The 14,770-nt window shown below is 34.3% G+C and overlaps 2 protein-coding genes across 4 annotated transcripts in view; one reads left to right on the top strand and one right to left on the bottom strand.

The window, feature by feature from the left end:
- Positions 1 to 7,940, bottom strand: part of LOC110445681 (death-associated protein kinase 1-like) — a 113,673-nt gene extending 105,733 nt beyond the window's left edge. For all 3 annotated transcript variants that reach the window (XM_021490431.1, XM_021490433.1, XM_021490432.1), the window contains exon 1: positions 7,714 to 7,940. In XM_021490431.1, the coding sequence (XP_021346106.1) occupies positions 7,714 to 7,772 (59 nt within the window). In that variant the 5' untranslated portion in view covers positions 7,773 to 7,940. The remainder of the gene's footprint in view (positions 1 to 7,713) is intronic.
- Positions 7,941 to 8,141: 201 nt separating this feature from the next.
- LOC110445680 (very-long-chain (3R)-3-hydroxyacyl-CoA dehydratase-like) overlaps positions 8,142 to 14,770 on the top strand; it is a 16,435-nt gene continuing 9,806 nt past the window's right edge. The window contains exons 1-4 of the mRNA XM_021490429.1: positions 8,142 to 8,227; positions 11,328 to 11,444; positions 12,190 to 12,360; positions 13,199 to 13,262. Coding sequence (XP_021346104.1) covers positions 8,144 to 8,227; positions 11,328 to 11,444; positions 12,190 to 12,360; positions 13,199 to 13,262 — 436 coding nt within the window. The 5' untranslated portion in view covers positions 8,142 to 8,143. The remainder of the gene's footprint in view (positions 8,228 to 11,327; positions 11,445 to 12,189; positions 12,361 to 13,198; positions 13,263 to 14,770) is intronic.

The following is a 14,770-nucleotide window of genomic DNA, read 5'->3' as shown; positions in this document are numbered from 1 at the left end:
AAAGACAACATAGATCAAAGATTTACTAACATGTTTAACCTTTTCATCCTTTTTTTTTTAATTTCGTAAAAGTAAACCATTTTCCCTCCATCATCTCTCTGTTGTCGACAACATGATCGTCCATACCGGAGATCAATAGTGACACTAGCCTCCTACACCAGCCTTTCCGCAAACCACGAATAATGATCTGCTTCCGGAGAATGTTTACTCTGACCACTTGAAAAAACCTATAATGAGAGCGACAGAAAGCATCCCTGATACACAAACTTGTACCAGGATAGACATGTGGACTCAAACTGTGTACACCATTACACGATAATGAAGGATACATGCATTTACTTCAAAGAGGATTTTGTTCTTTTTTTTTTTAGGTTCCAATCTACTTATCATTATGTATTCTATCATTTTCTGTAATACACAAGTAAATGAGTCTGAATGCACCCACACCTCAAATCTAGCCAAGAATAAATGTGATTATATCTGAAATGTCTCGCGAGACGATACAAGGATCCACTAGCTTTCAGCAAAGGGTTCCATCCTTCCAAAGTATTGGCAGATGGAGTCTGGAATGAGGAATGCTAAATGGTTCTCAATGAAAAGTAAACAGGCACAGGAAGGTAGGGGACTGGTAATGATTGACAGTGCAATGACTATACAACAGTACAGTACCAGTAGCACCATGGCCTCTGAAGTATGAATGGGGCAGCAGACCGCGGCTGACCATCACTGGCATCAGGAGTATATATATATACTTGTAGCAAGAATATGTGTCCTGACTAATGGTCTGCTACATTATTACATGTACAGTAATAAAACTACATTTCATTTTTTATCATTTTCATAAGTCCTTTTTCACTGTATTGTAAAATATTTTGTATAAATGTGGGTGCAGGACTTAGGACTAGCATGTGAATTTATCACTGCTTTAGAGTTCGTGTTGATTCTTTCCCCAAGTCTAACTGAGCAAACAAGTTACAGTAGGGTCTTGATAGTGGAAAGATATATCTAATTCCTACATTGTACATGTTATCAATAATACAGCATGCTTAAGCTTGGGACCTGGCTTTTGAAAAAAAAGGCAAGAAGCTAATAAACTGCTTTCATACTGCAATTTGCTTAAGTCCAAAGGCAAACACATAAACACATAAATTATAATCTCTTATTCAAAGTGCTTATTTCGGGGCAAACAACATTTGTTGGCACTCCTGCTGAAATGTATTAGGTGTGGGTAGGCTTATTAGAAGCCATGGTCTTATCAAGAGAATTATGTTACATAAAACATATACATGCATAAAGCAGCCAGAAAATTAGTTTAATGTACTGTAACATATATATATATCAAACACAACACTGACAATATAATTGATGCATTGATATAATGCATATATTTATGGCAGATATTAATTGTACATAGGGTTACGGTCGCCTCCTAGCTTCGAGCTATAGGGGAATTTCCCTTTAGCTCAGTGGTACATTATCCCACTAGAACCTGGAGATCGCGGGTTTGATCCCCGGTGGAAGCACACTATTCTCTTTCCTATTACAAATGGTGTCCGTGGCCCTCCCTGTGGTGACAGGGAGTTAGAACCTGGGTTATGGTGTTTGAGGGCGAACACATTTAAAAAAGGGGAGATTAGTGTGGCAGATTTTAATTGTACATAGATTACGATCGCCTTCTAGCTTCGAGCCCAGTGGTAGAGCGTCTGACTAGGAACCTGGAAATTGAGTGTTCGATCTCCAGTGGAAGCACACTATTCTCTTTCCTGTTACACATTTATGGTACTGCCAATGCTGTGACTATATCTTGTCTAATTTAATAACTAGTCTGAAGATCTTGATCATGTCTGAAATTCAATTAATGCTTGAAAGAATTCTTTGAAGTTGTTATTTACGGGCATCATAAAGTAAGATGATACACATCATACTGTCAAAAGTTGTATTTACGGTCAGTGTATAGGGACAATATCAACACACACAGCGTTAGTCTATGGTGACAGACAAGATCACAACAATGTTTTACTGTGTATACACATACATGTACAATGTATATGTCTTAGTTAAAAATGTTGCCATGCTTGAGCTCTATACTGAACCCTAGAATTCAATGAGCAATCATTCTGAATTGAAATAGACCTGACTACCATAGTCTAGCATGGCTCATTATGAGATAAACTTGCCATACTATCTATATCTCAAATGAAACATTTACATTCATAGATGCACAGAAGTCTCCAACTCGGCAAATAAGCGGCCGCCTGTTCTTTTTTTGCCTCTACCCTAATAAATTTTTTTCTAAATAGTTAATAAGTAAAACAAAAAACGTTGGCTCTGAAAAGTTATTATCAAAATGCTTATTGCCATACACATAATGTCAACACTGCCACCTTCAAGTCTACATTGTACCCAAGAGTCCTTTCCAATAAAAATCTACACGGACTTCACCGCAGACTCCTGAATATGTAGTGTTATCCATTATCACATAGGTATCTAGGGAAAATACATACCCAGTAGATGTGAACAATCAGATAAATGAACTATGATTAATGCCAGTAACTAAATAACTATTCCCACTAATAAAATATCCCAGCTGTATAACATAAGGAAATGACATGAGAGACACTGATTATAATACAGCTACTTGTATATAGCACTTAATTTTGCATGACCACACTTTCGGGTTTCTGATCTGGAAACAAATTCGCATGAAACGATCATAGTGATCAGCTGCCCTAAATCTCTTTATCAGAAGGGAACTGAATTTTAGTCTCTGTTTTGCACAAATCTACAGATCTGATGAAAGTAAAATTCTCACAAATTTACAAGAACAAAATTTAAAGATCATGCAAGTAAAAATAGCACCAGTATACAGTAGTAACAGTAGTGAAACTGGACTCGGTAGATCGTTGGTGACCAGGTACATGTAGCTCAATTGGTAGAGCATCCGGCTAAGAGTTCGGAGGGTCCTGGGCCGTGCATTTACTCGGTTATCAATATTTAAATAACAAGTGTTAAACAGGTCAGATGACCTACATATTACCACAAATCCAGACTTCTGTCAAATATAACATCTATAACCATTAATTTTAAAGCACAGCTGATAAATGGATTATCTTTTCTAAAAATATCCAACCTTGAAAGTAGACTATGGAATGGAATTCTCGATAAAATACTGCTGTAGTTAAAACAGGAGATATTATAGCCAGATAAACTAGATCTGAAAGTGTAAAGGAAACAAAGGAGGGATTCGGTTGTGTAAAACTTCCAAAATAAAACCAGACTACGTTACATCGATAGAGATAAGTCTGAAACCCCGATCAAGTGCTGTTCCCTCATGTACTCGTAGCCATTATGTGTATGTACCGTAACCAATGTTGGTCCTTCATACACTGAATTTGAGGAACAGTTTGTTCTGATTTATGTCAGATTCCCAGAAAGAATGTTGTTAATTAAGAAGAAGGAGACAGACAGTGTTTATAGAAGAGTCTATGTCAAAATCCCATAACCCTTGGCCAATTGGTGGGTGCCTAACCCGGGCCTCGAGGTGCGAATAGTACAGCTCTTGGTACTATAGGAGGCCGGTAGATATTTGCACTTCATGTCCTTGAGAGAGCTGTATTGAACAGAAATATACAAAGATAATGATCACACCCATTGGGTACATGTATGTTTTGCTTTACCTTAAGCTGTCAACAGTTTACATTGGCAAATCAATATTTCTGAAAAACCTGCCAACTTCATTGTATAGAAAAAGATATTGATATAAGATTACAAAAGACAATGTTTACCTGGTATCAGTTTTTTGAGGCCCCTAAGCCATTTTTGAATGCATGGGGAATGCATTGAATGTGTTACGAACTGTTTATCACTAAGACATCTGCTGTAATGCTAAACTTCCAAGGGAAACATCAGACACGTACATGCAATAACTGATGTCATTTGTAAATTTCATCAAACTTATAAATATATAATTATAGATTTTAATATTTGATGTAATTGAATTACAGTGCTGATGGCTTTAAATTACCATGTCAATTTCATCTTGACTACATTTTTTTATATAAACGCAATGATTATTTTACTATTTTGGTAGAGGTCTGGGTGCTTTAGAAATGCAAAAAAGTAGCAACTGTATCTTAATTTGGTATTTTTTACTGTATCATAATATCAACAGACTATTTTCTGTTTAAAAGAATACTTTGTTTATAGAAGTTTCTTCACATTTGAAAGTTTTATGCACCATAACTGGTATTTTTCAATAATTTTGTATAAGGTGAATAAGAGATTTGAGCAAAAATTGGGAAAAAGCATACAATTTCTATGGAGAATCGAGACAAATTTAGCCAAAACTTGTACCCCAAAACAGTTTAAACAACAGTTATGCTCATAATGATTTGCATATATCCCCTTGTATTGTAAGATAAGGTCATAGAAATGTACAATGCTGCAGGGGTTTATATAGCTGTGTGTTGGGTACTTGATAAATATGTCTGTCCTAGGGACTCAGGGTTGGTCATGTTAGCCTTTAGAATATATATCAGATATAGGAATGACAAGTCTATCACTGGAGATACAGATCAGCCCATGTTACATACAACCTGACACAAAGGCTTTACAGACAGACACTCAACAGTCAACTAGCTAGGGTACATACATGTAAAACATGGGGTGTTCAACACCCAAACAGTGTGTAAGTTGGAAATCAATATATGGTTGTGTACTTCATGTAATAAATACAAAATTACATGAAATTAATATTTCCCTTAGGTTTAAAATATTTCATGTTTATTTCCAACTAAAAGTAAAGCAAATTCTCCAACACAGAATACATCACAGTGGAGTATGTGTGTTCTGATCTCTCCAAATGCATAGTAATGACACAGCAGGGTGTATTATCAGATGTTTGAGGGGTTTAAATCAACATTCAATAAAAAGGTTGTCACCAAGTGTTTGTGTATAGAAAGGGTAGCAGGCTCTTTAAAAATGTATCCCATCTAACTTTCTAACTGTAAAAATCACATTTCTGGTGGGTGTACCAAAAAGCTTATGAAAGAAAGCCGGAAAAGTTTTCTCTCATTCCTCTTTTTTACAGACATGATTTTTGTTTACTCCCAAAACATCATGTACCACGGTTTCCAGACTAACCAACAAACATAATTTTTTGAAAAATGCAACTTTTTATGGCGCAAGGATGTTGTTATCCTATACAATTTTACTGCACCTTTTTAGCTAGCAAACTTACACACATGTATATATATATAGTTCTGCCTTAGTCATTCAGGTAACATGGATTTTTGTTGTTGATATATTAACATGCTACATGTTAGGTAGGTCTCACACCTTTTATGCACAACACCTTACATTGTACATATACATTTATACACCTTTCCTGACATGATGCATGCTTATATATATATACGTTACACATGTTTGCCAATCCAGTTATGTGTAAAATAAAGCTATAGCCCAATTAATGCCTAGTCATTTGAAATTCTATACATGTATACAATTATACATGTAGAAAATTAATATATACTTAACTTTTAGACCATTGACCAGAACTCAATCGAATGCATTTAAACATGTCTTCAGATTATAAAAATGACTGTATCCGACATTATACCTTAACACAGATATATATACATATATGCTTATTTCTTTAAATACTTTTCAATAAATTGAATTTGATAATTTGACTTCATGTTTGAACAATTCAATAAAGTTTCATATAACAGTCCTGAAATTAAGAAATCTAAATATTTACTTGTTAAATTATGCTACTAATGATGTATTTTTTTTACTTGTCGCCACAAATGTATGAAGAGTCAGTACAAGAATCTAACACGTCAACTCTGAGTTTGGTGGCTTGTGTAATTTGAATAGTGAATGACATCTAGTACAATGACAGAGTCCTTGGAATTACACAATCATCAATACATATTAATGTTCTAGTTCAGTGAGTTCACCAAGTGCTACATTGACAAGATATAGGTCTGCATGATTAAAACACAAAGGCTTAGATTAATGGACTAAATATCTAGTTTGGAAGACATTAAAAAACACAGTTTGTATCACTTGATTTGATGACCATTAGATGACCCCCACAACAAATGATAAGATACAAAAACTTATGATAATTTTGCTACAAATCATTCCACATGGTAGAATGAAATAAATGGCTTTATTAGATTGCTACAGTATTTTAATTTTGATTAGTTGTAATCAATCTAATCGTTGTTGTAATTTTGTATTGCCAGTTGAAATTTAGCATTATAAGCAACCATTTTAATACAACAAATTCCAATCAGATATGCCAGTTTAAGGAAGGGTAAAACTTCAAAACAGAAATGCCAGTTTAATAATGGATAACATTCCTGCCTTAGAATAATGCTGTACCTGTCAGACTAAATACCTAAAAGGGTGTTGGCTTGCTCTATAGTATATACCCAAATATAATGTACAAAATATCATTTTCATAGTGGTAGCTAGCAATCATATTCACTTATTGACACAGGGCACAATGCAATATACTGAATTTCAAATGCACGTTTGCGAAATTCCTGAAAACAGACAACATATATACATCAATTTGTCCTACACCTTAGAAACTGTCTCAGTTCTTGGGAAATCTACATAAATCAATGAAATACACTAATGGTTAAAGTTGTTATTGACAATGATCGGGATGCTGCAGTGTAGCCACTATTCAAGAATAAATCAATACACACAGCACTGCAGCATTCTGCAATGAAAATCTATTCCGCTTTGAAAGAAGTTGCATCTGTACACTACAATAGGAGATTGCATGGTCAAAGTTCTGGAGTGTTAACTGTTTTGGTCCAATGTCAATATTACAAAACAACATTGTCATTAGTTAAAACCACAGAAAACATGAACAAGTCTATTTATGTATTTATGGAAAAAATAGTTCTTTGATGTAAAATTTATTGTTAAGATTGACATTTAGGTTTAGGTTATGGAGTAGCTTAGTATTAGGGAAGAGCAATACACATTTGCATTTTGAGAACATATATAGCTGTTCTTTACAAAAAATACTATAATTACCAAAATAAGTGAAGGTAAACATGCTTGATTAAAATTCAGTATTTTAAGACAAAGTCAAATTTGATTCTGATGGTTACACCCGATGTTACAGAAACTAATTGACAAATAGCAAATTCATTGTTTTATAATAAAGCTGAGGCCTTGGATAACTTTTCCCCTTCTAATCATAACTGGTACTGTCTTGCAAAAGGATGGATCACGGTGATTAATTCTTCCAATTGATCCAGATACATATAAACACAGAGATTGTAGTATATCATGATATACGTCTGTGATTGATCCAATTAGAATAATAGATAACACTGTTTGTGTCATTATTTCTGTCTTTAACATTCACCTTTGGTTACTGTGGCTGTTCTCATGTACTATTCCTGTCAGTAATCTTAATGACATGTCCCTAGAAATCAATATGCGGCCTGATCTTTTATGACACGAATGTACTGATTTTCCTTTTAAGTCCTGTTTTTTATCATTAGTTTTACTACATATTATTACATATATATATGGATGCATGGTCTATTAAATTTTTACGCACCACTTATTAATTCTCGGCAAAAACAAAACTGACTCAGGAAGTACTTATTTGAGTATATATCGTGCCTTGACGCTGATGACAGTAGCTGTGTATTACAGCGTGTATTGTGATTTTACCTTCCGATATCCTCTCCGACTTCATAGAAGTTTTCAAACGGTTCTTGTTTAAATTCCATATCAAGATATTCTTAAAAACACAACTACTTCCGTTGACATGGTCGTAAAAGTCCGTGTTACAGCAGACGCAGCATGAACAATATCTGACGCTACTTAGTGCTGCTGCTGAAACTAATCTCTCTCACACACATCCCAGCGTTGTCAAAATTATCATCTGCTATGAAATACCGGAAGTGTGCTGCGAACCTGCGATGTAAGACAGCGCGCGTGTTTTCATAGAGGAAATCTAGGCCTATTTTTGAAACCATGAATTTTCACTACGTCTATGCAATAATTTCTTCTTCTGATTCATCTGTGACGAAAGAAACTTTAGTAATAATATTTTTATTTTATTTCAATCGACCTTCACCTTTCACTCCGTACTTTGATCATGGCCGAAGCTTTGTCGCCTTTCGTTTACTGGGGGCAGAAAACAGATCAAGTCTTCCTCAAAGTTGATCTCAGAGACGTGGAAGTAAGTTCCATATTACATCCGTAATATTTACGTGTTTTGGTGTAGTATTTAGATAATTACACAGAGGGAACTGGGAATTATCTCTGTTAACAACCCCCCCCCCCCCCCTCGATCAGTTGGTGTACAAAATTACCGGTTAAAGGGTTGTTCGAATCGTGTATAAAATACTTTAAAAGATAGAAACAGGTTATTTGATATTGTTGTCTGGTGAGAATTGGAAAGACATTTTAGCATATGTTTTTAAGAAGAGAATACGAACAGAGGTTAATTAATTGGAAGAAAAACCAGACCAATCCATGCATCATTTAATAATTGATGAATATTGCATCCAAAAAACTCACAATACATTGAATTACATATTGTGATACGGTACTGAGCCAGGATAAACAGATATCATGATACATGTTGCGAAGTCATATCACAACAATACAAATTCATTAAGGTATATAATAAGTATATTATATATTATAGAATTTTTAAGCCGCTCTTGGCGAGAGCCGAGCGGCTTATTAATTCTGTCCAGAGAACGAAATGACAGACCCACTTCCGTTCGGGGTGCGTGCGCATAATTCAGTATAGCAGGCTTCCGCTATATAGTTTCGTTATCGTAAATAGAAAGTAGAATCTCTGACACTCACCTGTGGGTTACATAAAGTCTTCTGATACTCTTCTCCAAATAATAATCCATACTTTGAATAATTGCTGGAAACAAAATGTTTATCTCCGGTGCATTCTACGAGTGTTGTGGTGGTGAAATTCGTGGGCTAGGTTTGAGCGTTTTAGCAACTCGGATTGCGGTCTGGGGAGTGTTACGCGTGTGAAACACATATGATTCGAGAAAGCACATGTGAAGACTGTCAAGCATTGACGCTGTCTGTAGAAGGAAGAAGTATATATATAAACTTATAAACCGTATGAGTGATGAAGTATAAACTCTATTTTGATGTTTGAAACGGTAACGTATATATGCCATATATCATGCTTAGGTTGATAACGGTAGACAAATAGCTCTGAGACGAGACGATATGTGAACTGTATATGCTTATCAAACATTTTTGTAACACAGCATGCTATTTCTGGTGTATTTATTTATGAAAGTGTAACAATTTAAGAACAACTGCCGCTGCTGTTTGACAAGAATTTGCGCCGTGTCAAAATAGTATCCAATTGGGTGTAAGGGAAATAACTCTTACGTTGGTAAAGTCGCATTGGGAAATATAATTCAAATATATTCCAAGAACATTTGTGAGATTTTGTATATTCAATGACGGTAAATATAGTCGCTACAAATATTAATAATTTTCACTAATATGAATAAAAAATAAATAAAAATAAAAGGAGTGCAATGTCTCTTTTCTCCATGCATGTTTTCCCACTACTGTTAATTATCCTTCATTTCACAAGCAAAAAATGCACCTATTCTTTATTATCCATTCACCGATTGCCATTCTGCACGTAAACGCTCATGTCACATCATTGGAAGATGCTAATTAATGAAAATTAAAACAATGCGTCACACTTAAAGAGGGTGAAAAAAGAGGAGAGGGAGAAATGTTTTTAAGGCATCATTTAAGAGGTGATTGATTTTGAAAATCCTAAACGCAACATCATCAGATGACCTGATTTTTAATTAGCAGAACACAGAACACATATCTGAGTTATTATAGTAAATTTTTTGCTCAACGTGTCACTGAGGCAATTAAATTTAAAGTGGTGATTGGCTGTAATGTCACACTGACATAATTCTAGTTTAAATTTTACGATGAAATAATATGGCAGCATAAAGCTGTAAAATAAAAACCTCTTTATGAAATTGAAAACTTACTAATAATAATATAATGAACAACAAGAAATATGCAATATGTAACTGTTATGCAAAAAAGAAATTTCCGAGGAGCTAGTGCCAGTAAATGTGTGCTTGACATGCATGTACACTGGTGATGAAGAAGATATAGAGGATATTTAATGGTTTCTTCAGTAATAACAAATATATTTCATGAGTGTGGCTAATACTTTGATATCAAAATATTTGCCACACGAGTGAAATACAATTGTTATAACTGAAGACACCATTACATTTTTTTTTTTTACATTTTTAAACCATTAAACATGAAAAATAGCGCCATATTCAAATGACGACACGTTTGACAACAAGGTTGCGCTCCATTTTGAATGGGATACTCAACGCAATTCCCACGTTTTCTGCTATTATCGCGTATGATATGATTGCTTAAATAAAAATGTTATTAATTGTATATATTTATGTAAATACTTAAGTGTACGTACCAAACATTTACCAGAACTACCAGTTATTCTACTGTCGCTTCATTTTAATCTGAACAAAAAATCGTTACCTTGGAATACAGCGAATAGAAGATACCGTTATGATTGGCCAAAAAGCGATAGTTTCACACTGAAAATATCACTTTTGATATTTGTCACTGTGTGAAAGATATCAGTTTTATCAAGTTGATAAAATTCAATATTTCATTGGCAAAAATGTAATAAACACTGATATTTTTTTTGTTACTTTGTCACTAATTTTCTTAAATATGAGGCATTACTTGCCGACCCCATTTTTGAGTTCACCTTTGAAGACATTCAGAATCGTTTTCTGCGACAAAGATACAGAGTTTCCCCATTTTTAAAAACTTAGTAGTCAATTTAGTAGCTACTTTGGCTACCGATAGCGTGATGAGCCCTACATTCTTCAAATGCAGATATTAACAAGATGGTTGAGTTCTGTACAAATGAATTTGAATGATGAAAAGTTTTTCTGTTGAGTCATATAAGCACACTGTAGTTGTCTCCCCTCTTTCTCTATCTGTAAAATGTGCTTGTTGTTCAAACATTTTTATGAATTTATTTGGAAAATCTTTAGCCTTAGGTTCCTAAAACATCCATAATACCTTTTTTTTTTTAAATTCCATTTTTTTTTATAAAAATTAATTGAATAGGTAAATAATTTGGTGTCTGAAAGTGCACATAGCTTTTATTTAATATTAATTGAATAGTATGGTCTAAATTAACATTGAATTTCTTACATGTAAACTGCCTTAAATTATGAATTTGTGCTTTTAATCTCAGTTAATCATTCCAGAATGAAGAAGTAAAGCTGACAGAGGATGGTTTGACATTTAATGCCGAGGGGTTCGGTGTGAGCGGCCAGAATTACTATGGTATTGACATTGAGTTCTATCATCCTGTCGACCCAGAGGTACCTATCCTAGCAACAATTTTCTTCCTTAACACTATGTAGTTCAGGTTGTGTTGCAAATTTTTAAGAAATATTACACTGTATTCAAATACACCTATTTATGTTCATGTATAAAAGTACATTTGATGTAGTTTTTCATATTTTAAATGTACATAATGCTAGCTTAACAATATTTTATTTTGTTGTAAATGTCAATATGTTTATAAAGTAAAATGTATCAGTTGAGTTTATGCTTTTTCTTTAATTAAACTGCAGTAGTATACATTCAAAATGTAAATTAATTATATAAATTAGTCACAAAAGGATAATTTCAAGTACATTCTGTACAAAATCAAATTTTAGTACATTTAATGTCATTGAGAAAACAACCTTTCTGAATTGATATGTATTTTTTTTCCCATTTTGGTGGATACCATTACAATCTGACAAAAAATATTTGTAATATACACTAATCATGCATAAAAAATATTTATTATAATAAATACAAGTTATATTTTAATAAATTCTAAGTATATGTCATGTATAACTTATTAATGATTAAAAAATATCATTTGATTGTTTAGTTTGTCATTATTTATAAAACAGATAATTTTAGTATTTTTCCAAATTAACTCTAAAATATGCTCCATGACTTGTACTTAAAGGCTTTTCTTTATTTTATAATTTAGCTGACAACTTGTTTGATCTGACACCATAGCAGAACCACTATTCATTTATATGTTTTTGTACATTTGTTTTGATACAGGAAAGCAAATATCGAGTGATGGGAAGATGCATTGAGTTTCAAATTAAGAAGAGTGGTGATGGGGAGATATGGCCAAGACTTACGTATGATAAAGTCAAGTTGCCCTGGCTGAAGATTGACTTTGACAAGGTGGCATATGACGATACAGAGTCGGAGAAGGAAGAAGAACAGGTTAAAGATATTTCTATCCTTAATCTCAGCTATTCCGTCTTTTCGTATTGCAGAGTTATCTTCTCTTGTGAGCAGGTATTGATTTTTACATCATTGGTATGTGAGAGTAATGTCATCAATTTTTGAGAAAACAACGTAATTTTCTCATGCAAACCAATGACGTAACAATCAATACCTGCTCACAAGAGAAGATAACTCTGCAATACGCAAATACGGAATATGACCTCAAGAGTTATTCTTTTAATGGACTTTTGAAATACACAGTACATAAAGTTGATGCTGCTGCAGTGCTTTTCCAGACAGTAACTTTCAAACTGCTGAACAATATTTGATGATTTGTAGAGAGGTTGTGTATCACAAGTGTCTATGTGTGACCTTTTAATGACTTGTACAGTACGTACCCTGTCGCCTTCAGTAATAGTAAACAAATAACAAAAGTGGCCATAGGCTTGTCGCGTATCCAAACCAATGTTTGATTTTGTATTGCCAACTCATACAAATTTTACACCTTCGTGTACATACTGGTCACTTGTCCGATGAAGGTGACAGGTCACATATCATGCTAGTCATCGAAACATCACACATAAACACTTACTGGTTGTGATATAACCTTTCTAACTCCAATTTACCAAACGAAAAAAAATGTTTAGAAATATTTTATGATTATCATAGGTATGTATTAAGACAAATTAATAAGTTGCATGCATGTATGTCATTATTTAGATTGTTGTAAGGGTGTCAAAAATATTTTGTCTGGAGCATATTTTTTTTGCTATTTTACATACTTTCACTAAACTTCTTACATACATGTATATGTATCTTGTCATTTTATTTGTAGAACCCTGAACAGGCCAGATATTTAAAGGACCTGGAGAATCAACTGTTAGCTAACTGTGATATTGGTAATCATATTTCTGTCTCGCATGTACTTACAGTGACAGGTCATTTCTAATGGCCACTCTGTTACCATCATTGTTGTTCTCAATCATAAACTAGGACTAAACAATGTACATTACATTTTCAAATGTTTCTTTGCCATAAATTTTAACTTTTTACCCCTCTTTCCCCACCCCCACACACATACCCCTAGGATACAGGCAATCTGATTAAAATCATGTTACATGGCTTCGTTAATTTCGTACTACGCCTGAACATCTGAGTGTGCCGTGGTCAGGGTCACGTTCAGGTGACCTTTATATTCATAAATACTCATTAAATTTTGACCAATCAGAGACCCTCTTTCAAAAGGGCGCTCGGAGTTGTAACAAATATGGCGGACATTGATGAGAAAGTTCTGAAGGTATTTGAGATTGATCGTCTGAAACCTGAACAGAAGAAGATATTTGAAGCTTTATTAGAGAAGAAAGACTGTATGGCGGTGTTGCCTACGCAATTATTACCCAATGGGTACGGTTTCCTTGGCGTCGTAGAAACGTCAGTTCCCGCCGCCATATTTGTTTTGGAAAACTAATCTGTTCGATACCCCTCGCTATTTATCTATCGACCATGTTATTCCGATTCGCTGGCAAACTTTTGCCAGCGCGCCTCTGATTGGGTCATCTAAAGGTCACTTGAACGTGACCCTGACCGCGGCACATTCAGATGTTCAGGCGGAGCCATGTAACAGATGATTTTAATCAGATTGAAGATACAGGTATATGGTTATTTTGGTTTTAACAACATTTTTGTTATAATGTTCACCTCAAGTTTCTGACTGAACTTATTATTTTATGCAGACTTGTAGTTTGTTTGCTCATTTCAGTTAACCTTACCTAAACAATATGGAGCTTCTGTGTGTGCTTCAGACCATTTTGTTGCTGTTTAGGCCAAACAAAAAATATTAGGTGTTTCCGGTAACTCTACCTACCCTTATTTCTTGTGCCTACCCTGAACTTTTGAAGGCAATTTGCATAGAAGCACTGTTAAAGTCAAGATCACTCTTATATAAACCATATAAAATTATTTGTTACAATAAAATTTATTATTTAGGCCAAACAAAATTAATTACTTGGTTCTCAGGCCATTTTTTTCCAAAAGAGATGAGGCAGTGAGGTATATTTTTTTTCCGCTTTACATGGCAAAAATGAGACGAGGGCGATTTGTTTTATTGTGTAATTTGTAAAACGTTCATTGTGAGCATTACCTTGTCAAATGTGTTTGTTTTTGTTGCCCAACACACGCAGATACTTTTGCAGAACGGACCACATTCCCAGAATTGATGTTACCGGTTTTTATAGTTGTTAGGTCACCTGAGACAAAGTCTCAAGTGACCTATTGCGATCGCCTTTTGTCCGTCATCGTCCGTCGTGCGTCCGTAAACAATTTACATTTTCGACTTCTTCTCCAAAACCCCTGAACCAATTTCAATGAAATTTTGCAGGGACCTTCCATGGACAAAGGTCAACAAAAA

Source organism: Mizuhopecten yessoensis, unplaced genomic scaffold, assembly GCF_002113885.1.
Source record: "Mizuhopecten yessoensis strain PY_sf001 unplaced genomic scaffold, ASM211388v2 scaffold2329, whole genome shotgun sequence".
Taxonomy (NCBI): domain Eukaryota; kingdom Metazoa; phylum Mollusca; class Bivalvia; order Pectinida; family Pectinidae; genus Mizuhopecten; species Mizuhopecten yessoensis.
This window is presented reverse-complemented; position numbering and strand designations above follow the sequence as displayed.